General features: G+C 36.7%; 1 protein-coding gene across 5 annotated transcripts in view; it reads right to left on the reverse strand.

The window, feature by feature from the left end:
• MGAT4A (alpha-1,3-mannosyl-glycoprotein 4-beta-N-acetylglucosaminyltransferase A) overlaps positions 1 to 27,401 on the reverse strand; it is a 119,610-nt gene that overhangs the window by 26,501 nt on the left and 65,708 nt on the right. For all 5 annotated transcript variants that reach the window (XM_040623562.1, XM_008699786.2, XM_008699782.2 and 2 more), the window contains exons 5-8: positions 24,576 to 24,709; positions 6,224 to 6,270; positions 4,338 to 4,451; positions 2,651 to 2,726 (exon numbers count right to left, since the gene is read on the reverse strand). In XM_040623562.1, the coding sequence (XP_040479496.1) occupies positions 2,651 to 2,726; positions 4,338 to 4,451; positions 6,224 to 6,270; positions 24,576 to 24,709 (371 nt within the window). The remainder of the gene's footprint in view (positions 1 to 2,650; positions 2,727 to 4,337; positions 4,452 to 6,223; positions 6,271 to 24,575; positions 24,710 to 27,401) is intronic.

Here is a 27,401-nt window from a genome sequence, read left to right on the forward strand (position 1 = left end):
TAGTGATGGCGAAAAGCACCGGGGGAGTGGCTGCTGGGGCGCTTTAGAAAGGAGAGATGAGTCTGACACCACCAAGCCCACTGATTAATGTCGGCACCACCACAAGTGTGGCAACCAGACCTCACGGGCCTTGTGACGCGATCTGGCAGGAATTCCACACGCCACCTAGGAAGTGCCCGAATCACCCAACAGCATTCTTCAGCTCCAAGTCATCTGTGATACAGCACTTGACGACAGTGTAGGATTCTAGCACAGCAAACTTCGTTTCAAGACATAAACCTAACACTAGGACAGGTGGCACTTTTTTTCTCCTTTCGGAGGACGCCTGTGCTGACCAGAGAGTAACCCCTGACTTCACGGCCTTTTTAAGAGCACGCTCTCCAAGTCCGGGGTAGGGTAGACCCTGGCATATGCCCCATGAAGTCACACGCCTGGCCTAATTATCAAGTCTGGACTAATTCTCCCCCATTTTGCTGGGCGATTTCTATCCTTCACAGTCAAAACCAATATGAAACTGAGGACTTTTCAGGTGAATGCGTTTTCCCACTTTGTAGATCATAATGAGAGAATTCTACAGAATATGAAATTATGTGAAGACATCAATACAAAGCAACCCCCTCTTTTTTCAGGCATAATTTTTGAGAAAATTGGGTAATTTTAGGGATGATCATTGGATTCAGCTGCGACACAACTGAAAAGTTGGGAACAATCTAAATGCCCAACAATACGGTCATTATGACGTCTGAATAATGATACTTCAATAAGTGATTAAAAAGTGTCCTGCCTGTAATTACTGGTTTATAAAGGCGTCTACCATATGTGAAGCGACAGTAAAACAGGCTACGAGACAGTACGTACAGTATGCTCTTGTTCGTGCAAAAAAGAGTTGTATTAAATGAGTAAGTATATGGAAAGCCTAAGTTGGAAAGAACAACATGGGACATATGTTAAGTGTGTAGTAAGTGTCGGTTCATAGCTACTGTGGTTTTAACACCACACACACACACACACACACACACACCCTGCTTAAAGGAAGTTTTCCTTATCCTTTTTTTAATTTTGTTTATTTATTTGACACAGAGAGAGAGAGAGAGCACAAGCAGGGGGAGGCACAGAGGGAGAAGCAGGGTCCCCGTTGAGCAGGGAGCCCGATGCAGGACTCCCTGGGATCATGATCTGAGCCGAAGGCAGAGGGACTGAGCCACCCAGGCACCACTACCCTCTTATCCTCTTTCTTAACCCCATCCTTTCCTTAATTTCCTAGACGTTTACTTTTCCTATACTCCACACACACACACACAGCCTTAAGATTCTATTAATTCTATCCTTAGAAATTTAAAACAAATTTAAAATGCAATGTAACTACACTTTTAAATTCTCTCTATAAAGTTCTTGACCATCGTGTAAATATATAGAGGCCCTAGAATAAACAGCAAGTTTCAACTACAATAATATGGGACATGTGAAATAAAATGTTTTGAAGTTAAAATCTTGAAATTAAAGTAAGCCTTCTCTAAGACATTTAAATTAAAGGAAATGTACTAATTAAAGGATACCATGTTTTTATACTCACTACTCTTGTATACTATTATATACAATGTTATATTGTGACCCTACCATCATTATCATTTCCCAACCTGAGAACCAAGAAAGGATGTCTGCACATTTGAATGCAGGTGGCCCAAGATAAAATGTCAAAGGAGACCAAGTCTGTGCTCAATACGACTGCCCTGCCACGGGATAGCAGGCTTGTCCTTCTTTCCCTCCCTCTCAAACCCCTGCCAGCAGCTGCAAAACCATTTATTTCCTTTTTGATTCAGGGACCCAGAGCCTCTTCTTGCCACTCCCATAAAAACATCCTTCCAGAGAAAGATCTCATAAACTTTTTATACTAAAAATCAATAAATAACTGGCAGGCTTAGTGTGTTACATCACTGAGTGGTACCCGCATTTTGAACAAGGAAAAAGACCTTTGGTTAAAGAAATGAAATTCCAGTTGTAACATTTAAGCGTAAGTCACTAAGGAGAATGAGATTTGGAAGAAAGAAGAGCTTCCTACAGTTATTTAAGTTGTTACCTACCTGGCTAACTTAAAAGCCACATCATTACAGACTGATTCTTTGAGTCACGCTGCTAAAAGTTGGGACCATTAGAGCTAATCGTCAGTTTTATTATCTTCAATATAAAGGTAAATGTATTGTAGCACGCAAAAATACCCCAAAAACCAAAAAAACCTATCTTACTGTAAGACCACCAAAAAAACTATCAGAAAATCCTTCTCTAAAAGTTGCCAAGTAATTAAACCTTAGTTCTTTTTAACAGTGGAGAGAGGGACAATGAGAGCAAAGATGTAGGGAGGGGAGAAGAGGAAAGAGACGAGTGACTGCCCACCATCACACCATGAAGTGGAAAGCTGGTGTCGGTGTTAAACCAGAGAATGGAACGGCAGAGCCCCCATTATCAGTGACTATGACAGACCCTCTGCTCTCTGATATACTGTTATAATCTTATACGCTTAGAGGGCTTACACTTTCAAAACTTCCTGTTTTAATGAACATATAGTCTGGATATTTTTCCTTAAAATGAACATATAGTCTGGATAGTTTTCCTTCAAAGTGTGAAAAAACATTAAAGGATAAACCACACTTACCTGAATGTAATATACCCCCTTTTCCTGAGCATACATCATTAGAAAACAATAATCTAAATTCTGTTTTGTTCTCCATCTGAAATAAAAATTTTCAAAAATGAGTTAGGAATCAGACTCAAATTTAGCAAAATAAGATTAAACGTAGTATTTTATAATGCATACTGCATGTTATATTTTATAATATATATACACACATTACATATACACAGGAAACAACAGATATATAAAAAATATCTGTCGACCCACAGATACACAGATATACATACACACACGATACACCCTTGTAGGACAGCATGAACGAGAATTCACTTTTCTCTAATGAAACCTTTATCAAAACACTAATCGTCAAGATGTCCTGAGGGAAAAAAGGAATCTAAAGTCAAGTAAACTTGGGAAGCACATATAGTCCCCTTCTGCAGACATATTAGTATATTAGAGGCATTGAAACATCCAATAGTAAATACATTTGTTGAAAGAAAATTTTTTTTACTCCAATGTTTTCCAAACTCCTTTGACCAAAGGCCCTTTTTTCAAATGTAACATCTTAATGTCTTTGGGAACTGGTGCTTCAACAACTATACGTTGGGGATCAGTGCTTAGCATGAAGGCAGAAATTAATAAATATTGTACTGACTGCTTAAAAAACCCAAAACACATTAACATTTACAATATTAAGTCCTTTCAGGGAATTCCTGGTAGCCTACAGAAACAGACTAACGTTGGAAAAGAGAAGTGGTTGTAAAAGCTAGTGAAAAAACAACAACAATAAAATAAAAGTTTAAATCATACTAAGTAAACTTCTCCAGAATATACCTTATAAGCTGTTCTGAATTTAATGAGATCACCTAGAATTTTTTACCAAATTCATTCCTAAATTTTTTAAAACTAAAATTGTATTTATTGAAAGACAACCAATTACGTGGATATATCTTTCATACAAATTAACAACTCAAGAAATATAAAAAATCTCTTTCCAAAACACTAATTTTTTTCCTTTTTTCTGGTTACATTAAATCCAAAATTAATGTCAATATCTCTTAGATTACATTGTTTTTAATAACACAATGAAAGTTTTCAGTCCTTCAATTTTAGAGATTTAGGGACAAATAAATCAATCCAGTTGACTGGATTTTTACATTATTATAAGTCTGCAGAATACTAATATTGTTTTTATCACTTCCACTGAATCAGTTCTCATTTACTTTGCATACGGATGTGAGGTTTCTATCTAAACAAGCTTTCGAATTATTCTGAATATACTCTTAAGTCATAACCCACAGAACAGCAATTATAAAAGTTATTGAGCAGGGGTACCTGGCTCAGTGGTTAAGCATCTGCCTTCGCCTCAGGTCATGATCCTGGGGTCCTGGGATCGAGTCCCGCATCGGTTCCCTGCTCAGCGGGAAGCCTGCTTCTCCCTCTCCGTCTGTCCCTCTCCCTGCCTGTGCGCTCTCTTTCTCTCTCTCTCAAATAAAATCTTAAAAAAAAAAATTATTGTGCATACTAAATTCAACCTCTCATTAGAAACTCCACAGAATTACCAATCAAATAACCAAAAATTCATTAGCTCTCACAAATTAGCTGAACCCTAAAATGTGCTACATTTCAGTAAATACTTATTATATGGTAAACATTTATTACATATCATACTCACAAGGGTGGGGGGTCTTAAATAACACAGGCTCACCTTACTCTTTCTTTGGAGTCTCCAAAAGTCTCCTTTAAGTTTGTCAGGTCAGGATAATAGCTTTCAGGAGGGGATATTATTTCCACCAAGCCAGAACCGATTTCTTTAGAAAATCTACCATAAGAAAGGTTAGCTGAGTTAGTTAAGTTCTGTGGGATTTTGTTTATCTTAATGCTCAACTTACTGTGCTTAACATAAAGTAAACATAAACAAAAACCAATACGGTATACTGTTTGGGTCACCGTGTGCTCATGGAAGGAACTCACTGTTGATTTAATCTGCCAGAAAATACAAATTTTTCAAATAACACAAAGGTGATTTTTTTAATAATGCTCTAAAAACAGTATAAAATGCTACTATCCTTAGAAAAGCATAGAAATCCTAAGCCAACTGCATGTATTATATTCCTAAAAAGTATCAGAATTTTTTTAAAAAAATCAAATGAAGATATCACAGAAAACAGAGAATTGAAGAAAGACTAATGAATGTGTGTCTGTCTCTATATATTTATGCAAAAACCAAAGTTCCTCCATGTTCAGGAAGGTTTAGTTGTGAGTGACAGACTATATGTCATTCTAACCTAGTCACTTCTCAACTGCGGGCCACCCTGTCCCCCAAGCGTACACTGAGCAATGTCTGGAGGAATCTGGTTGTCCTAACTGTGGGAGGTACTACTGCCTTAGTGGGTAGACACCAGGGAAGTTGTTAAATATCCTACAATGTATACGATGGTCCTCACGACAAAGAATTATCCAGCCTTAAATGTCAGTAGTGTCAAGGTTGAGAAAACCCGTTCTAAAGTTTCTGTAAGCAGCTTGACTAATTCACATGTACTTCCTTCCACATTTGCATTCTCCCTCATTTAGTTCTTGCAAATCTCCACAAAATCCTTGTGCAACTACCTGCCTTCACACAGATGCTGTTCATGCTTAGTTGTACTTTTTCCTGGGCTTGGTGTTCCTACACATGGCGGAAGAAGAGAATCGACAAAGTGACAGCATAAGCCCCACAGACCTGCCCAGGTGGTCTACGGGAGGAGGGGCCAATAATTATTGCCCTGCTCCTGTATCTGAGGGACCTATACTAAACTGTGTTTATACAAAGGGCTGCCAAGAAATTGAGCACCTAAGGAAAAAAAATCTAACAAATGCATAATTTAGTTTTGAACTCTGCATGTATCTTTTAAAATGTCCGGTTTGAGCATTCTGATAGACAAAGAAAGAACAACATTACTTTAAATCTTGAATTGACAAATAATTGTCGCTTCTTTTTGTCTTTTTATGTAAAAGATACATCTCTGGGGCAAAAACAGGTGAAAGTCAATGAAGAAACCCTTACCATGACTAGTTTTTACAACATCACTATTAAAACTATGAAGGCGGTATTATAAAAACTAATCGTATCTGAAGCTTACAAAGCTTTCCAACTGTTAGCTACTCAGTGTCTTGATCACAGTACATTGTTACTCAATCTTTGCAGAAGAGGACAGATGTAGCCATAGTTTGGCACTGAGCTTTGAAAGTACTACAAGACTATCTACCCTGGTAGTAGAAAGATTTTTTTCTTGGTCAACCGAGGGTGAAAGACATTAGTAAACTCATATGACCCTCTCTATCGTTTTCAAGCTTAATAATGTATTTGACAGAGTTACACATGTATGACATTCAAAGCTTTTCTATATTGAAATACACCAATCTATCCATGATCAGAAACCCGGATATATATATATGCACCTACTTTACGACAATGTAAAAGACCAATGATAGTGGCCCAGTGAACACTGAACTCCACAGAGAAATGAGCTATAAAAAAGGCATTTTCTTTTAGCAAAAAGCCAGTAAGTAACAGTAACGAAAATGTTACCATTTTCATAGTTAAGAACTTACTCTTTCTCCAGGTTGGCTACAACACTGTGTACATAATCACTATCTGTCTGGGAAAGAAAAAAAAAGTATACATGCATCAATGTTTTTACACTTTTATTTAAATCTTAATACTGAACTCAAATAAATAATTACAGCATTCAATGAAAGCATTACATTCAATTTTCAGACAACTTATGGATTTGCACTTCTGTATTCTACTTTATTGCACTACAATATATCATTGTACAATAAGCAGATGTCGGTTTTTATTACTTTCAATGGTCTCCGTTTGATTCAGTAGAGAAAACTGAGTGCAGAAAATATTTCTACTCTTTTGAAACATCCGAACTGTAAGCAGTGAATAAATAACAGATGCACCATGCTATGGGGAAAGAATTCTCCACTTGCAATCATACAACCTCGGTTCAAGATTTGTCTCTGTAGCTACTTGGCCCGTGTAAGTGAAAGTAAGTCACTTCCGTGAGCCTTCCTTTGCTATCTTATTAAAAAAAAAAAAAAAAAAAAGGCAGGAGGAAAAAATACCTTAAAGACTATGACACTTAATGATAAAACCATGCAATAAAAAGCTGTTATTGTCTGCATTACTACCATCATCATTATTATTAGGCTGATGAGAACCCAAGTCAAAAGCACTTAAGCCAGAGTTAGAAATAAACGCTTGTCAGACCTGTGTACTTGAAACTTATATACAAATAGGGGCACATGGGTGGCTCAGTTGGTTAAACATCCAAGTCTTGATTTCGGCTCAGGTCAAGATCTCAGGGTCCTGGGATCAAGCCCTGCTTTGGGCTCTGCACTGGGTGTGGAGCCAGCTTGGGATTCTCTGCCTCCCTCTCCTTCTGCCCCTCCCCACCACTTGTGCAGTCTCTATCAATCAATCACCCAATCAATAAATTACATACAAATAGAGATCAAATATTCCCTACCCATTTTAAATATATTCACAGCTTATATTAAAATGCTCAATTGTCAAAAGGAATCAATGATACGTAAAATATGATCTTGGATATAAAAATTGCCAAAACACTTAATACTTGAAGAAAACAAACCGAAACAAAAAGATAAAGCTTAACCCTGGAAATTACAGAACTATTAAGCTATAAAAAGTTGTTGTATAGAAGATTTTCTGGAAAAGTATTTTAACTTTAACTTCTGCTGATTGAAAGTGATTCCTTTTTTTATTATTAAATTTAAAGACTGAGGAGTGAGACAGTAAGACCACCTTCCTCAAACTCTTAACAACTATGGAGATACAACTGGCATGCAACTCAAAAACCTCTGTACTTTCCCTGTATAACCTCAAACATTAGTCAGTGATCTCTCTTTTAACAAATTATTCACTGACATGTTTAACCAAAGAGTATCTTATCACTCATCAGCTATAATTTTGGAGAATATGATCAGAATTGGTTTATATAAATTTTAATGTTAAAGCAACAACCTGAAATTCAATTTGATAAGCATTTATTAAGGGCCAGTGATTTGCCTAGCCAAGGAAAAAGGAATACCGAGATGAACAAGACCAGCTCTGTCTCCCCCACAGGCTGTCCAAGAAGTGGGCCAAGACGAATAAGTGGATGCAAACGTAACTGATTGTGTAATGTGTAATAAAAAGTATGGAACTCAAGTGAACCACATCTAATATTATCTAATATTATATGTAATCCTTATTTTTCATGTTAATTGACATAACTAGCAAAAGATTTGCTTAAATGACTATAACTGGTGTCACTTTTCTATAAGAGAATCCATCCTTTCTGGTATCAGCGAAGGGAACTGTTCTGGGAAGCCTCTGAAGAAAGCTACATGCATACCTGGCCTAGAAACAAACAGCCAGGCCAGTCTTTATCTCCACAGGGCCCCTCCTTGCCTCTCCCCCACCGGACATGTAGACAGTAAGCCAGGCAGTATCGGAGATCTTGGGTCTGGCTTGCTTTGAATTAAGAGAGCACTTTTTCCTGAAACCCTTTTTAATGGCATGTGGAGACTTTGTAAGAGGCAATATTATCATCCAGTTCTGGGAATATATCTGTGAATATAAAACTGAGATGTGTGTATTCTAGGGGGTATGTGAATGGTGTGTTTGGGATAGGTAGGAAGGAGAGCGGGAATACATAGAAAAGGAAGAACATTTTTTTCCTGGAGAATCAAGTGTTCCTCATGGTAAAAATTAAATATTTTTATATTAAAACTAAGATATTATTAGTACTTACTGCAACAGGGATGAACCCTGAACACATAATGCTAAGTGAAAAAAGCACATTACAAATGTGTGTCCACATATTATATGACTGTGTTTGTATAAAATGTCCAGAACTGAACAATCTATACAAACAGAAAATAAATTTGTGGTCGCCTAGGGATGGAGGGAGAAAGGTATTAATGGGTGAATGTTATCAATGGGTGATGGCTAAGGGGTAAAGAGTTGTTTTTTGGGGTGATGAAAATGTTCTAAAACTAAGATGATGGCTGCATAACTATGACTTTAAATAGGTCAATTACAAAAAAAGGATTAAAAAAGTTAAATGTAAAAAAACAATTTTCTATTTTTTATATATTTTAGGGAGTGTAATATGCTATTAATAGCATATATGTGTAATTTGTGAATATTTTATATAAGTACAAATTGGGAATACATGATCAATGGAATGCTGAACAGAAAAGCTTAGGGGGCTTTTCTGAAGAGAGCCCAGAAATAAACCCATCCTTCAAGGGTCAATTAATCTACAACAAAGCGACAAGAACATACAAAGGAATAAAGACAGTTTCTTTGATCAGTTGTGTTGGGAAAACTGCAGTCACATGCAAAAGAATAAAACGCCTGGGTGGCACAGTCGTTAAGCATCTGCCTTCGGCTCAGGGCGTGATCCCGGCGTTATGGGATCGAGCCCCACATCAGGCTCCTCCGCTATGAGCCTGCTTCTTCCTCTCCCACTCCCCCTGCTTGTGTTCCCTCTCTCGCTGGCTGTCTCTATCTCTGTCAAATAAATAAATAAAATCTTTTAAAAGAAAGAAAAGCTTAGATCATTTTGCTGCACTGGACCAGTTGTGGTGAGACAGAGTACAGAATGCTCCATCCCCAACCAGCAGAACACCCATTCTTTTCACAGAACATAAATTCAGTAAAGCTGCAGAACATGGAGTTAACATACAGAAATCTGTTGTGTTTCTATATACTAATAATGAACTATCAGAAAAAAATTAAGACAGTCATCCTGTTTATAATTGCATCAAAAAGAATAAAATACCTAGGAATAAATTTAACCAAGGTGGAAAAAGATCTCTGAAAACTCTAAGATACTGATGGAAGAAATTGGAGATGACACAAATGGAAAGATAAACCATGAGGATGGATTGGAAGAACTGTTAAAATGTCCATACCATTTTCAAAGCAGTCTACATATTTCAATGCAATCCCTATCAAAATACCAACAGCATTTTTCTCAGACCTAGAACAAATAATCCTAAAATTTGTTAGGTAACCACAAAAGACCTCCAAACAGCCAGAGCAATTTTGAGACAGACGAAAGAACAGCAAAGTTGGAGGTAACATGCTCCCAATTTCAAACTATACTCTAGAGCTATAGTAATCAAAACAGTATGGTACTGATAGAAAAAGACAAATAGATCAATAGCATAGAAGAGAGCCCAGAAATAAACCCATCCTTCAAGGGTCAATTAATCTACAACAAAGCGACAAGAACATACAAAGGAATAAAGACAGTTTCTTTGATCAGTTGTGTTGGGAAAACTGTAGTCACATGCAAAAGAATAAAACTGGACCATTCTCTTACACCATACCAAAAAATTAACTCACAATTGCACTGAAGACTTAAGTAAGAGTTGAAACCATAAAACTCCTAGGAAAAAAACGGGCAGTAAACCCTTGGACATTGTTCTCAGAAATATTTTTTGGATAGGTCTCCTCAGGCAAGGGAAACAAAAGCAAAAATAAACAAACGGAACTCCACCAAACAAAGAGCTTCTGCACAGCAACGGAAACCATCAACACAGTGAAAAGGCAACCTACTGAACAGAGGAGATATTTGGAATGGTTGCTCTCCAAAATGTATGAAGAACTGATACAACTCAGTAACAAAAACCTCAACAACCGGATTTAAAAATGGGCAGAAGACCTGAATAGACATTTTTTCCAAAGACGACACACACACAGGCACATGAAAAGATGCTCCCTATTACAATTATCAGGGAAATGCAAATCAAAACAGCAACAAAATACCACTGTCGGTGGGCAAATAAATCGGCGCAGCCTCCACTGGAAAACCGTACAGAGGGTCCACAAAAACGTAAAATACAGCCACCATATGGTCCAGCAATTCCACTTCTGGGTATTTACCCAAAGAAAACAAAAGCACTAATTTGAAAAGATTTATGGATCCCCATGTTCAAAGCAGCATTATTTACAATAGGCAAGATACAGAAGCAACTCAAGTGTCCACTGATAGATAAATGGACAAAGAAAATGTGACCTACAAAGTGGAATATCATTCAGCTACAAAAAAAAAAAAAAATGAAATCTTGCCATTTGTGACAACGTGGGTGGACCTATATAAGTAAGTCAGACAAACACAATATAATTTTGCTTAAATGTGGACTCTAAAAAACAAAACAAATTTACAAACAGAATAAAAACAGACTCCTAGATATGGAGAACTGTTGGTTGGGGGGTGGGGAATGGGCGAAACAGGTGAAGGAGATTAAGAGGTACAAACTTCCAGTTATAAAATAATTTGTGGAGATGTAATGTACAGTATAGGGATATGGTCAATAATATTGTAACAACTTTGTATGGTGATAGATGGTTACTAGACCTATCGTGGCAAGCATTTTTAAATACATAAAAATACTGGGGGGGGGAGGGAGATGGGGTCGCCAGGTGATAGGTATTAAGGAGGGCATGTGTTGTGATGAGCACTGGGTGTTATACGCAAATAATGAATCATTGAACACTACATCAAAAACTAATGCTGTACTATATGGTGGCTAACTGAACATAATAAAAAATAAAATAAAAATACTGAATCGCTATCTTGTACATCTGAAACTAACATAATATTGTATGTCAGTTATAATTCAATTTTTTAAAAAGGTTGAATTAGTCAACAGGCCGTAAGATAGTCTCTAGAAAGAGGTCATAAAAACAAAAACAATATCCACCACCTTGGATAGTTACCTCCTAAATAACCTCTTAAGATTTTTGTATCATTAGGTTGATAGCATTGTACACGTCTTCTCTATCCTTACTCATATTTCTTTATTCATTCTATTGAGTAATGAAAGAAATTACACTTAAAATCTCAAAGATGGTGGAAGAATTTGCTTAGAACTCAGAAGCCCACTGATCAACAGTCTAGAGCCCGTGACATAGCTGAAGGCCAGGCACGCAAGCAGTGTAGACCAGCCCTCAGGCTGCCAACCAATAGAAGGGATCAAGGTGCCCTTTGATTCTTTGTGCTAATTCTAAGAAAAATGCCATTGTTATTTGGATAGACATTGCATTGTATCTGTATATTGTTTTCATAGATGCCCACATACGGGGTGTCATGACGATGTATATAGCATGAATACTTTGTAATGTCGACTATGAAATCTAAGACAATTCATCTAAAAATTAAAAAAAAAAAAAAAACCAGGCTCCTCCTCTAGCACTTTAAAAACATTGTTCCATTGTCTTGGACTTGCATAGTTTCTAATAAGAATCTACAGTACTCTTAATTTTCTTTTCCTGTGCATAATGTGTCTTTGCTTTGGCTTCTTTCAAGACCTTCTCTTTATCTGTTTTCAGCAATTTGATTATGACATACCTGACAGTGGTTTTGTGTTTATTCTGTGTAGGATTTTTTGGACTTCTTGAATCTAAGGATTTATATTTTTCTTCAAATATGGAAAAATTTCAGTCATTATTCCTTCTTTCTCCTCTCCATTCTGGAATTTCATGTGGTAGATCAGTTAATATTATCCCATAGATAAATGCAGTGAATAACACTGTTGTCAGTCTTTTCCTCTATATACTTAATTTGGGGCACATTCTATTGTCATTCTTCAATTCACTGACCTTTCCTTCTGCAATGGCTAATCTGTTAAGATTATACGGTAAATTTTAAATTTCAGATATTGTACTTTCGTTGCTATATGTTCCACCATTTGACTCTTTCATACATTTTCCAATCCATTCCTCATGGTGTTAAGTACTTGAAAATGTTTGTAATAGTTGTTTTGTTGTCCTTTCCTGCCACTTGTACCACCTCCATCATTTCTAGATTTGTTTTTATTAGCTAAATTTTCTTTTAGTTATGATTCCCTTTTTTTTCCTCCTTGGCATGCTAACCATTCTTTATTTGGTAACAGACATTATAAATGCTACATCGCTGAGTGTCTTAATTTTTTTTTTTTTTTTTTAAGCATTGGGCTTTATTTTAGCAGGCAAATTATTTGTGGATTAGTTGACCCCTCATGGGCCTCTTTTTAAGCTTTGCTGGGGTGGGCCTAGAATAACCACTTCAAAGACAATTCAACTGCTCTGGATTCTCCACTAAATGCCCTGGGTCATTACCAAGGACTTGCCATTCTGGCTGGTTAGAACTCATCCTGTGTGAGCAACGGGAATGTTCAGGTTGCAGATCCCTGATCATTTTCTCCCCCAGACTTGTGAATTTCACCTTGTGCACGTGTGGCCCAATACATCAAGGACCCAAAGGCACCATCATTTTCTGTGTAGCAGTCTCCTTTCTGCAACTCTGTTCTGCAGTTCCCACTTGCCCTCTTTGTGACTGCCCTTGTGCAATGTGATCTGGAATGCATCTCCAGGCAGAAGGTTAGAGGAATTGTGGTATTCACAGCATTTATTTTTCTGTCTCAAGGAATCCCATCGTGCGTAGTCTGCTGTCCAATGTAGGAGAACAAATGAATCGTATTTTGTTTAGCCTTCTAGTTGCTTATAACAGGTAAGTCCAGTCCTTATTAACTCTTTCAGGGCCTGAAACAGATGTTACTTTACATAATAAGGATCCTATGAAAATTCCAGAAAGCTAATGTGTACAAGTGACAAATCAAAAGAACTAAAAGGAAGAGTATGTGCTAGAATGGGGCTGGCAGCTCATAATAAATTTTATTTCCCTACAGTCCAAGGAAAAGCTTTTCCTATCCATTTAATGCTTGGCTTTATGATACTTTAAATTCAATGCAGATGTATCAGGAAAGCTAACAAATACCAGTTGGCGTTACTAGTTTCTAAAATGGTCAAGCTGTTAAAAGAATAGATGAACATACCCTTCGTTTCCAATATGTCTACCATAGTTTTTTTTTCCTTCTCCAAAATAGTTGGTGCTACCGCAGTAGTTCTCAAACTTTTCTAATCAGAACCCATTCCGTTCAAATTCTTTAATCATCCTAGTCTAGGCCTCACCTGGATTATTATAATAGTTTCCTAAGTACTTTCTTTGCTTCTCTTTCCAAAGAAGTCAGTGTGATCCTTTTAAAAGGTAAATCATGTTATTCTCGCCAAAAACGCGTCACTACAGTCTAATCATGAGAAAATATCAAACAAATCCAAACTGAGATATTCTACAATGTAACTGACGAGTGTACTCAATAAAGGTCTCCGAGTTCATGAAAGACAAGAGAAGTGCAACGATCCATCATGGATAGGAGGCAAAAACAAAGTGATACTTAGGACTGGATGCCAAAACAGAAAAACGACCTGACGTGGAAAAATGTCTAATTTGAATATAAAGTCTACAGTGTAGCAAATTGTATTATACCAATGTGAATTTCCTGGTTTTGATAGTTTTATCATGGTTACATAAGTTACCATTACACAAGCTGAATCAAGGGAATATGCTATTTTTTGTGTAAATTTTCTATAAATCCAAAATGATTTCCAAATAGAGTATTTTAAAGTAACTTAAAGGAATGAAAAGTCAGTCAAGTGTCTACTTGAAACCCTCAAATAATTTTGTTTTAAGTAGATCATGACAGACCCACTGCCTGTTTTCACAAAGTAAAACCTTACTGGGAACACAACCCCACCCTTTCATTTACATATTGTTTCTGGCTATTTTCAGGCTGCAACAGCAGAGCTAAATAGATTCAAAAGAAACTGTACGGTGCGCAAAGCCTCAAATATTTGCCACGTGGCCCGGTTAGTCCCCTGACTTAGAGTAAAAGCAAAGTTCTTAATATGGCCTGTAGCGTCCTATGTGACCTGGCCCTCCCCACCATTTAATGTATTATATATTTGTTTTTAATCTGTCTTTTTCCATAAGTTTCATTGGGCAGAGGCTTTGTTTTATTCAATGATATGCTTAGTACTTACCACTGTTTGGATAAATATTTGTTGAATTACAAGCAAATTTAATAGGATATTATGTATGTACAATTTCTTCCTAATTGGCATTTGTATGATTTGTAACAAATGCTTAAGTAAACATCTTAAAACTCAACTGCTAAAAAAAATTACAGGCCAAAAACACTATTGAGGCACTAACACGGTAATCTGTAATTTAAAATAAAAAACAGAAACACCAGACAGATAATCAGCAAGTCCACAGAAGACCTGAACAACACTATCAACTTGATCTAACAGACATTTATAAAACACTTCTCTTGGACAATAGCAGAATCCATTCTTTTTAAGCAACATGGACTCTTGTCCAGAATAGGCCATTTGCCAGGTCATAAACAAATACTGATAAATTTAAAAGGCCTGAATTAGAAATAAAACAACAGAAGGAAATTTGGGAAATCTACAAATAGGTAAAAATTAAACAATACATTTCCAAATAATCCATGGTCAAAGCAGTAATTATAAGGGGATTTACAGAGTATTTTGGTCTGCATGAAAGTAAAACTTGACAAATCAAAATTTATGAGATGTATCTAATGTGGCAGAGAGAAATTTATAGTTTAAAATGGCCTCTATTAGAAAAGATCTCCAGCCAATAGCCTAAGATTTCAGAAAAATCTAGGGGAAAAAAATTTAAGAGTTCAGAAAAATCTAAAAATCTAGAAAAAGAGTAAACCAAACTAAAAGCAAGTAGAAGGGAAGAAGTAATAAAGAATGGAAATTAATGTAAAGGGAAGATAAAGAAATGATGAAGTCAATAAAACTAAAAGTTAGTTCTTTGAAAAGATCAAAGAATAATGTCAACTAAATAGCATTATAGGAAGGTCTGTCTGCTCTGCCCGACTGCCAGCCAGCTAGGTGAGAAGATGGAAAAGGTCTCAGAGGGAAGGAGATGGAGAAGGGAAAAGAAGGAAATTGCAGGGGCGTTAGGAAGAGTGAAGACAGGAGACTACTGTTTGGAATAACAAACTTCGTAGACTACTGGGAATCTTTAGCCATGTGTGTATATAATTAATAAGTATTTTATTTCAAGTGCAGGAAAACAAAAAAAAAAAAGTAGAGAAAAAAATATTCCTGTGTAATGCTAGATTCCAAGCTAAGGACACAATCTATTGTCCAGTGGGTTTTTTAAATCTCTTTTAGTACCTTCTTCATTTTAGTACTTCAATAAATGCGTGTTCATTGAATGAAAGAATAATTAGGATGATATCTATACTTCTGCATTTAAAAAAGAGGACTCACAGGTAATTATGAGAGCTTGAGAAAACATAACTAGACAGAGGCCTCTTGTTTCTGAGGCTACTGTACTCTTCACATGCTTTGGGTGGGAAAAAGTTTCAAAGCATTCAGGGAACTAAACCCTGGCTGAAAGCACACTGAACTGTCTAACTAGAAAAGATTAAGCCACTTCTACAGAATTTGCCTAGGAAGCACTGACATTATACAGAATTATCAATGAGCAACAGATACAAAACTGCAAACTCCATTTTCAGTGAGACCAATATTAATAACCAAACTTCTCAAGCTCAAAAGGAATCCAATGTGGTTCCAATAATCAGAGGTAGCCTGAAGAATTGCACAGACTAACGATATTTGCAGGAAGAAGCCTGACTCTACAGCAGCTACAAAGACAGTCTTTGATTAAAAAACAACTAGTCTGGAACACTACTTTGCCCCTCCTCCTCCTTCTGTAACCCAGGGGCCTGGGGGGGGGGGAGCTATTTCCTTCTATGATGATTCATGAAAAAAGCAACCAGCACAGCTACTATACAAAAATATAAGAAAAAAGGTAGAAATTCAGCAAAACCGATGAACAACAAAAAAACTATATCGATAGCCACAAAACAGATGAAAACTTGTGACCAAATATTTCCCCACTAATTTAAAAGAAAAAACACCCAGTTGAAGCACTTGCTCCTATGAAGCAACACCAGATAGGAGAAGTGATTAGGAGGACTCTCAAATGTACGTAGAAATGCAAAGGACCTACAAAATCTAAATCAATCCTGAAAACAACAAAATTGGAGGACTTAGTCCTACCTGATTTCAATACTTAATTCAAAGTTATAGTTATCAGGATAGTGAGGTATGATCCAGCAATTGCACTACTGGGTATTTACCCCAAAGATAGAGACGTAGTGAAGAGAAGGGCCATATGCACCCCAATGTTCATAGCAGCATTGTCCACAATAGCTAAATCGTGGAAGGAGCCGAGATGCCCTTCAACAGATGACTGGATTCAGAAGATGTGGTCATATATACAATGGAATATTACTCAGCCATCGGAAAGAACGATTTCTCAACATTTGCTGCAACATGGACGGGACTGGAGGAGATAATGCTAAGTGAAATAAGTCAAGCAGAGAAAGACAATTATCATATGGGTTCACTCATCTATGGAACATAAGAAGTAGGAAGATCGGTAGAAGAAAGGGAAGAAGAAGGGGGTGGTAAACAGAAGGGGTAATGAACCATGAGAGACTATGGAGTCTGGGAAACAAACTGAGGGCTTCAGAGGGGAGGGGGGTGGGGGAATGGGATAGACCGGTGATGGGTAGTAAGGAGGGCACGTATTGCATGGTGCACTGGGTGTTATACGCAAGTAATGAATCATGGAACACTACATCAAAAACTAGGGATGTACTGTATGGTGACAAACAATATAATAAAAAATATTATTATAAAATAAAAATAAAATAAAATAAAATAAAATTAAATTAAATTAAAAAGGATCAACCTACAGGTCAATGAAACAGAACAGAAGAAGACCCACACATATATGGTCTCTGGATTTTCAATGAAGGCATCAAAGCGACCCAGTGGGGAAAGGAGAGTTTTTTCTTTTCTTTTCTTTTTTTAAAAGATTTTATTTATTTACTTGACAGAGAGAGACAGCCAGCGAGAGAGGGAACACAAGCAGTGGGAGTGGGAGAGGAAGAAGCAGGCTCCCAGCAGAGGAGCCTGATGCGGGGCTCGATCCCAGAACGCCGGGATCACGCCCTGAGCCGGAGGCAGACGCTGCACTACCCGGGCGCCCCAAGGAGAGTGTTTTCAACAACTGGTACTGGAGTAAATGAACACCCACATGAAAAACAATGACCGTGAACACTATATTACATCACAACAAAAATTAACCCAAGATGGTTGCAGACCTAATATAAGAGTTAAAACGAAGGTTTCAAAAGAGATCATCTTCACAATTTGGGGCTAAGCAAGGATTTCTCAGGTCATGGAGAACAAAAGTTATAAAAGAAAACATTAATTAGACTTCATCAAGATTAAAAACTTCTCACCAAGAAAATGTGAAAAACATGAATAGATTTCCACAGATTGGGAGAAAATACTCACAAAACACCCACATTTGACAAAGTAAAAGTATCCAGCATATATAAAGAACTCTGATAAGTCAAAAACAAAACCCACAAAAAACAACCAACCAATATTTTTAAATGTGCAAATGTGTTGAAGAAACTTCCCAAAAGAAGATACATAAATACAACGGATTAATGATAGATAAAGGATGGATAAGTAGAGATATGATAAATGAAAATACTAAAATTTTAGTAGTAAAATATAGGGGTCACATATACAGGTATAAATCTAAAATTCTTTCATCTTTGTTGTATGTCTTTGAAAGTTTGCAATAAAAAGAACATTCAAAAGTTCTTTCCTGAAATTAAGTAAGGTATGGCTCTATATACGCAAAGACCCTATCATGTGCCAGGGAAAAATGATCCACAATGGTTGAAATCAAGACATGTTATAGCAAGATCACTAGGCTCTCAAGATAGAAAAAGAATGATTTGGGCAACTGGGCAATATGGGTTTCTGAAAGCAAGCAGTGAGAAACGTGGAAGGTCATCTGGCTAGCCTCAGCGGCAGTAGCACTCTCCAACCTCCCAAAAAAGCAAATGTGACTGGGGGCTTCTATACCCAAGCAGAGAATAAAGGCAGAAGGTAACATTTTTGACCACACAGAACCTCAGGGAAAATTGCTTATGTGGACCTTTCTTGAGGAAATTAGAAAATGAACTTTAATCAACAGGTTTGAATAGATCAACAATTCAGAAACTACTTTATGTTTATTTAGGATTCAGCAAGTAGGTAGATATGTTGTGAATCATTAGGCCCAAGTTTCCCACTGATGGGGAAAACAGTCAAGAACAAGAAACTGGGGGAGGCTAGAATGAACCCTGCAGTATTGGATTGGAATCAAAGGTATCATTATAAACTCATGATTTTTAACATATACAGATAAATGGACACAGGACCTGTACAGGTGTGTGTACGTATGCAAACTTGTATTTCCTAGCTCTGCCCACTGAGAGGACAAGCAGCAGTGATCCCTGAGAAGCAATGAGCATACCTGGAACCCAGGTCTTGGTTTCTCATACTATTCTCCAATTAAGAGATACCAGGTTCCCTGGGGACATGGCTGATCCCAGGTTTGGGGCAGGGAAAATACAAGATAAGCCTAGAACATCTTACACTGCTAGAATACAAGGAAAAATGATGGGGCATACTGAAAGGACGGAGTAGCCAACTCCAAAGAGCAATCAATGGCCAAATTTGGAACAATTTTAGTAACAAAGTAAAAAATTTATAAAGATATCCACAACTTCACACTGATATCAATAACCAACAAAATAAACGAAACTGAAGAAAAGGATACTTCTTCCTTACAGAATTCCAATTAATGCAGAAGAAACAAGGAAATCACCATTCAGCAAACATAATAATTCTCACAGGCAAGAATCATCAAGAATGACTGGTCGAGAAAAAGTTATGAAGAAAAACAGGATATTTGCATGATCTCAAAGCATCACTCCAGAAGATAGCTTCTCAGTACATATGGAAAAAGAGCCTATTTATAGTAGAGAAACCTGTCAGACACCGCCTTAATCAAGTGATGCAAGTTCACAATGCTGGTAATGAGATATGTCAATATCATCTTAATATGAGCCTCTGAAAAAGAATACCAGGTCACTTCTATGGTGTTCCTGCTAAAAAATGTAAAACCTGAATTTAATCATAAGGATACATGACACAATCCCAAAATAAGACCTATTTCAGAATCCCTGCTTCTTTAAGAGAAAAATATATTTAGAAGAAATGTTTTTTTGTTACTGGTATATAGAAAAATAAACTGATCTCATCCAGCCACCCTGATAAATTCCCCTATTATTTCTAATAATTTGTCTGTTTATTGTTTTGGGTTTTCTGTGTTATCAAAAAATAATTAAGCTCCACTCAAAGTTCAGAATAGGAATATCCAGGTGGCTGAGCCCAGGTCACATGCCTGAACTGGTAAAGCGATTATCTGGCATTTTTAGTTTGTACAAGGGGAGAGAAGCTTCCTCCCACCAAGATTCATAAAATGGAGTATTCTTCAAATATAAAAATAGAACAGGAAAAATAAATTTTGCTAAAATCCAGAATACATGTAGGAAAACATTTTGTCAGAAATGGTCATGAGAGACAGAAATAATATAAATGATAATACAGTGTAAGAAATACTATAAATTGGAATAAAATACATAAAAAATAATGAGGCATAGAGACAACAAAGGATCATTAAAATACTAAGGTTATAATTTAAAGTAAAAGTAATAAGTAAAAGTAAACATAAGAATGATACAATCTTAAAATCTGAATGGCGCACTTCAGAGCAAGTGGAATTTATTCCTCTTTACTCCTGCAATTCTAGAATAGAGTCAGTAAACTTTCAAATAGTACATTAACAGTCAAATTTCAAAACCCTGCATGTTCTATAAATGCCTCATCATTTATGCCCAATTGACCCCAAGAGAGAAATCACCAGAGAGGAACAAAGAACAAAAATAGAGCCAGTAACTACTTTTCTGTGTCTCCTCCCCTCCCAGACAGGCATTCTTATGGACCCTCAAGGTAAAAAGAACATGAAGGATGGAAAGTAAAACAGGCATGAAGAGATTATGATACACTTTAACATCTATATGCATTCTTCTACAGTTCTTTTTCATACTTAATTTTTTGCTCACACATGAAAGTGGACCAGAGGTAATTCACACCTTTACAAAAATTAAAAATGTTTGCAAAAGATCAATTTACTTCTACCTATTTACTCTAAATAAATTTCAGATGGGAAACTGAGGACCGTTTCATAAAAGGGATGAGCAGGGACCTGAAGGATGACTAAGAAAGAGAAAGGAAGAGGCAACATTTCAGGTGAAGGAGTAACACAAACAGAACTGAGAACATGCTAGGGCTACATAACAAATTGAGAGTAAAAGGATGGGAACACAGACCTATTAATCCTGTGATGTAAAAAACCTTTAATAAACACATAGGAAACCTGGAAGAGAAGCAGTTTGAGAAAACCAGATTCACTTAGTTATGGACAGATTAAAAATTGCTCACAAAGCATTCAACTAATGCTATCAAGTAGGCAGTTGGAAATACGGGCTTAGGAAGACACCAGAGATCTAGAGCCAGAAACGATGCACCATGTAGATCACGGTCACAGCCACAGAACGTGCACTTGCTACTAGAGTTAATGTGCCTCGGGCTACCAAACACTTAGATTAGTAACTACCAATCAAGGTAGAATCAAATACAGTGATTAATAATTTTAAATTGCCTAAAGACAATTCAATGAACTCTATAAATCAATGAATGCTATAAATCAACCCTATAACTCAAAATAGACTTTCTTCCCAATACTGAAATCTACACAGATACATATACAAATACTGCACTTCAGGAAGCTTCAGAGATCAGAACACTGCAGGCACTTACAATCCGGTGTCAGTGTGCAATACCTCCCCACGTGTGTGATCTCACTGCACCTGCCTGCAACACTGTTGAGCTTAAAAGGCTCAAAAGCATAATTCTCATCGTAGAGATGCTGAAACTGAGGATGAAGAGAGAAAAAACAACCTGCTCAAGTGGCAGTAAGTGGCAGAATCCAGGCCCTGAATATGGGTCACCTGACTCCAAACTCAGTGTTATTACATCTTAGTGATCGGGTGAAGGGCTATGGCAAGAGGGTCTTGAATGCTTCCGTACACAAATCTGCACCTATAGACTGAAAACTATTTTTAAGTTATGATATTGTGATTTATAATAAATATATATTTGGTCTTTGTCCCATTTCTGGCACAGAGCCCCCCAAACCCTTGGCATTTCCTAAGTGATGAGAGCGACAGATGTGTCTTTTGTTATGTTAACGAGGTGGTTTTTGGACCCACGCCCCACCCTAATGAAGGATGGGGGCTGGCTGCCAGGAGGGCCAACCATGTGATCAGAGTGTTGGAACTTTCGGTCCTACCCCTCCAACCTCCAGAGCAGGGAGAGGACTGGGAGGTTGAATCAATCACCAATGGCCAATGACTTAATAAGTCATGACTGTGTAATGAAGCCACCATAAAAATCCAAAAGGACAGGGTTGGAGAGGTTCCATGCTGGTGAATACATGAAGGTGCTGGGAGAATGGTGCCCTCGGTGAGCACGGAAGCTCCGCACCCCTTCCTACATACTTTGCGCTATGACCTCTTCCATCTGGATGTTCATCTGTATCCTTTCTTACACCCTTTAGTAAACTAATAAACATAAGTGTTGTGCAGAGTTCTGTTAGGCACTCTAATAAATTAATGAAACCCAAGCAGGGCGTCTTTGGAACCTCCAACACACAGCTGGTTGTCAGAAACACAGGGCTTGCAACTGGCATCTGAAGTATGCGTGTACGTGGGGTGGGGGCCGGTTTTGTGCAAATGAGCCCTTAACCTGTAGCTCTGACGTTAAGTTCAGGTAGACAGCATCAGAATTCAGTTCAACTGGAGGACACCCAGCAGCTGTCACAGAGAATTCCTTGGTGTGGGGAAAAGTTCCATACATTTGCTGACCAAAAATGCCAATGAAGTGTCTAGGTAAAAGTACAGACAGGGGTGCCTGGGTGGCTCAGTCGATTGGACGTCTGTCTTCGGTTCAGGTCATGATCCCAGGGTCCCGGGATCAAGGCCCACGTCGGGCTCCATGCTTGGCCGGGAGCCTGGTTCTCCCTCTCCTCCCCATTCATGCTCACTCTCTCTCTCTCTCTCAAATAAATAAATCTTATTTTTTTAAAAAGTAGAGACACACGGGGAAGAAAGACACAGTAGGGAAGAAGTGAGTTTTTCCCTACATAGAAGAAAAAAACTGAGTCTTTCCTTTACCCAAGTGTATATTTTTTTCTTTTATAGTGTTAAGGCTTTTTTTTTCTCATTAAATATCAGTACATGCTCAAAATTCTAATTTTACAAAACTGTATACAAGAGAAAGTGGCATATCCCCATAATCCCAACTTTCACAGTATGTGCTATTAATAGTTCAGAGTGTATTCCACAAGACCATTTTCTCTGTTCAGCTAATTAATGCACATGTAGGAGCTGCATAAATGTGTGTATGAGCTTGAATATATTTACACACTTGCAAATGCTTCTACTGGATCAATTTTTAGAAGCAGAATATTAGGTCACTGAGTATATAGTACCTGAAATTTTAAATAGCCAAACTGCTTTCCAAGGAGATGGTACCAATTTCTCCTAGTTGGCCATTTGTCTCCATACAAATTTTGTCAAAAGACATATAAACCAAGGTGACTACACCAATTTCTGCTGACATACAATATGCGATTGACAAATAAAATCTGTATAAATACAAATGGTCAAAAGACATATAAACCATTATTTAATCCCACTTGGTAAAGAAGTCCAAATTAAACATAAGCAGTATATTATTTGTATCCATCAACTTGGCAAACAAAATTAAAGAGCATGGGGATAGGAACACAAGCTCTCTCACAGACTGCTGGGAGAGGAATAACCTGGCTCAACTTCTGGAGGTCTTTCGGCCATGTATGAACATTTCAATGTGTATGGACTATGACCTGGCAATTCCACATTTAGGAATGGCTCCCACCTCAGTAAGTATACAAGTGCCCAACAATTTACTTATAGTAATGCACAGTGCCGTCTTCCAAAAATTTGGAAACAGTCTAAATGTCTATTGATCAGAAATTAAGTCAATTACATTAAAACCATATAATGGAATATTTTGCAGTCATAAAAAAATGATGCTATGATATTCTTTTTAGCATATAAAAATGTCCATGATATGGACAAATATATAGAACAATCCCATTTATATATAAATGTATACAACCTATAGGAAAAACTTCTTAAAATATATTTCAGAATATCAATAGTAGTTATATCTACATGGAGGAGTAACAAGTAAATTTTCATTATACATTTCCATAATTGTTTTTAAATGGTATGCATGGGTTTATTTTTATATTAAAGAAAACATTAAGAACATTTTCCTTTTAAAAGACTTGGGAAACTGAAAAGCTGGGACTCAGTACACCAGAACCAGATAATGTCCTAAATCCTCTCATATTCTGCAATTCTACATGGTAATTAAGAAAATATTTACTCCAGGGGCTTTTTTCCTTCATTATTCCCAAAAAGTATATTCAATATGCTTTCCCCAGATCTTGTGAGGAGACTAAAATATAAGAAATATTCCTTGTTCTTATCGTATTTTGACTTTTAAAATAATAATGACGGCTGCATCTTGAGAATACAGAGAAGGGGTAGAGAAAATAAGGAAATGATAAAACCCCAACCCAGGCAAAGCCTTTCTCAGGTTTCAAAACTCCCAAAGAAAATCAGTGCAAATCTCCAAATTTAGGTCCTAGAACCAAAAATGGGGACTCACTGCTCTTAAATATTTATGTATATAATATTATCCTACTCAAAACAGATCACTATTTCTGGACTGTTACTGCAGGAGACAAGTTACGGCAAACACAAGTCAGACTTACATTTAACTGTCAGAAAGAATATATTATCTAACCTTTATTCGTCACATTTTTAAAAACATGGTTATAAAAGCATATTAAAACATTCATTTATGGTTTCAACTCCTATACATTACATGTAGTAAAAAATAATGACAAATAATTACCTCTCCTATGAAGACGACTATAACACAGTCCAACTTCTCTTCAGGATACAGATTATCAATAAGGGAATGAAGGGTTTCTATGAGGTAAGATTTAACTTCTCTCTTCACTGTGGGAATTCCCATTACTATTGACACTGAAACAAAATAATGATAGTGATTACATAAAAAGATTTCACAGAGACAGTATAGAATAACACTAGTATTTCAAAAGTGATTATACCCTCTCAAATTGATAGAAATAACTAAGAAATCGAAATACATTACTCACTAATAATTGAGGGATCAAAATATAACTATAAAATGTACTACTATACAAAGGAAAATAATCAAAGCCTATAAAGGCATACCCATAACAGGGTAATTCTTTTCCACAAGGCTTATCCATAAAAAATGTCAAAGTAAATGTCTACAAATGAAGACATTAAACCTCACATTAAAAACAAGTGACTGTAAAGTATAAACAAATATAAATTATACAACTAAAAGTCAGAAACACTGAACACATCTTAAAAATTAGTGTCTCAAAAAAAAAAATCAATGTCTCAGATATCATGTATATAATGCAATCCGGAGGACACAACATCCCTTCTGTGGTTTTCTTGCCAAAAACACATAACCTCAATCTAACCATGAATATTAGACAAATCCAAATTAGGGGGATAATCCCCAAAATAATTGTCCAGGTATTCTCTGAAGTGTCAAGATCAGGAAAGAGAAAGAAAGAATAAGGAACTGTGCAAGATGGCCAAAGACGAAGGAGACATGACAAGTAAATGGAATATGGGATCCTGAGTTGGATCCTGGAACAGAAAAAGAAGAAGAATGAGAAAATGACAAAATCTGAATAGGATCTAACGTTAGTTAACACTATAGCACCAATGTCAAGTTCCTGGTTTTGATCATTATATTATGGTTACATACAATTTGAACATTTAGGGGAGCTAGGTGAGGTATATGAAAACACTGTGTGTACTATCCATACAACATTTTTTTAGCCTAAAATTACAGCCAGTTCTACCATAATGCTTGTTTTACAACACAAACTTTTTCCTGAGTGACTAATGCATTAGGGAACGATCCGAGCATAATGTGGATTACACATTTGCTTATGTTCAATTTGTCCTCTGCGACAAGCATTCGCTAGGTAAACACAGAAAATGGCATCCATTTGAAAGGAGTTCAAAAAACTGAACCAAGCAATGTAGAAATATACGAACAGTATACACTTCTAACTTCTGCCAGCTGTCTCAGTTTGCTGCACGTGAAGAACCACGTATCTACATCCAGTGTTGAAATTTCCACCAGATTGCAGATAACCTGCCTTGCATCACACTTCTCAAAATCTTCCAAGCAGCAATCCTTCTGAAGCCCATTTTAATAGGCAAGCCTCAAGTATTATTCAGTACCATTTTTATCGTAGTACTTAGTATTTCTTAATCATTTAGCATGTGTAAAACTGTGCTGTTTCTGCTTGTCTTTTTGCATGTGTAACTACAGTTTCTGACCATTGTGATACTAACCGACTTTTCTCCTTTTATTACACAATTCCGCATAGCATGATAAATTTTAAGAATGCATATATTGTGTTATAACAGGACTGTAATCAACAGGAAGTTTTTTTTTAATAACACCTTTTAAAAAGTCTTGGGGCGCCTGGGTGGCACAGCGGTTAAGCGTCTGCCTTTGGCTCAGGGCGTGATCCCAGCGTTATGGGATCGAGCCCCACATCAGGCTCTTCCGTTATGAGCCTGCTTCTTCCTCTCCCATTCCCCCTGCTTGTGTTCCCTCTCTCGCTGGCTGTCTCTATCTCTGCTCGAATAAATAAATAAAATCTTTAAAAAAAAATTAAAAAAATAAAAAAATAATAAAAATAAAAAGTCTTAATATCCTGTTATATAGCAGTAGAGAAATACTTTGCAAATGTTTAAAAATATTTAGGTCTTAATAATGTAAAAATGTATTAGAAATGCTATGAAATACTTAGAATTCATGAAATTCTGAAGTTAGAAGGGAGCTTGAAGATCATGGCTCAATAAGTCTACCACCATGATTCTGCAGATAAGAATACTAAGATCCCTAATTTGGCTATATGCAAAAGAATGAAACTGGACCAGTCTGTTACACCATACACAAAAATAAACTCAAAACAGATTAAAAACCTAAATGTGAGACATGAAACCATAAAAATCCTAGAAGAGAGCATTGGCAATAATTTCTCTGACATTGGCCATAGCAACATTTTTCTAGATATGTCTCCTGAGGCAAGGGAAACACAAGCAAAAATAAACTATTGGGACTACACCAAAACAAAAAGCTTCTGCACAGCAAAGGAAAATATCAACAAAACTAAAAGATGACCTATACCAAATGGGAGAAGGTTTTTACAAATGACATATCCGATAAAGGGTTAGTGTTCAAAATATGTAAAGAACCAATAGAACTTAACAAGAAAAAACAAAATAATCCAATTAAAAAGTAGGCAGAAGATATGAACAGATATTTCTCCAAAGAGGACATACAGAAGGTCAATAAGATGAAATGAAAAGATGAACATGAAACATGAAACATGAAAAGATGCTTGACATCACTCATCATCAGAGAAAGGCAAATCAAAACCACAATGAGATAACACCTCAGATGTCACTGATATAACACCGACAGATGTCAGAACGGTTAAAATCAACAACACAAGAAAACAGGTGTTGATGAGGATGTGGAGAAAAAAGAAATCCTCATGCACTATCGGCAGAAATGCAAACTGGTGCAGCCACTGTAGAAAACAGTATGGAGGTTCCTCAAAAATTAAAAAAGAACTTCCCTATGATC

This window comes from Ursus maritimus, unplaced genomic scaffold, assembly GCF_017311325.1.
Source record: "Ursus maritimus isolate PB19 unplaced genomic scaffold, ASM1731132v1 scaffold_6, whole genome shotgun sequence".
Taxonomy (NCBI): Eukaryota; Metazoa; Chordata; class Mammalia; order Carnivora; family Ursidae; genus Ursus; species Ursus maritimus.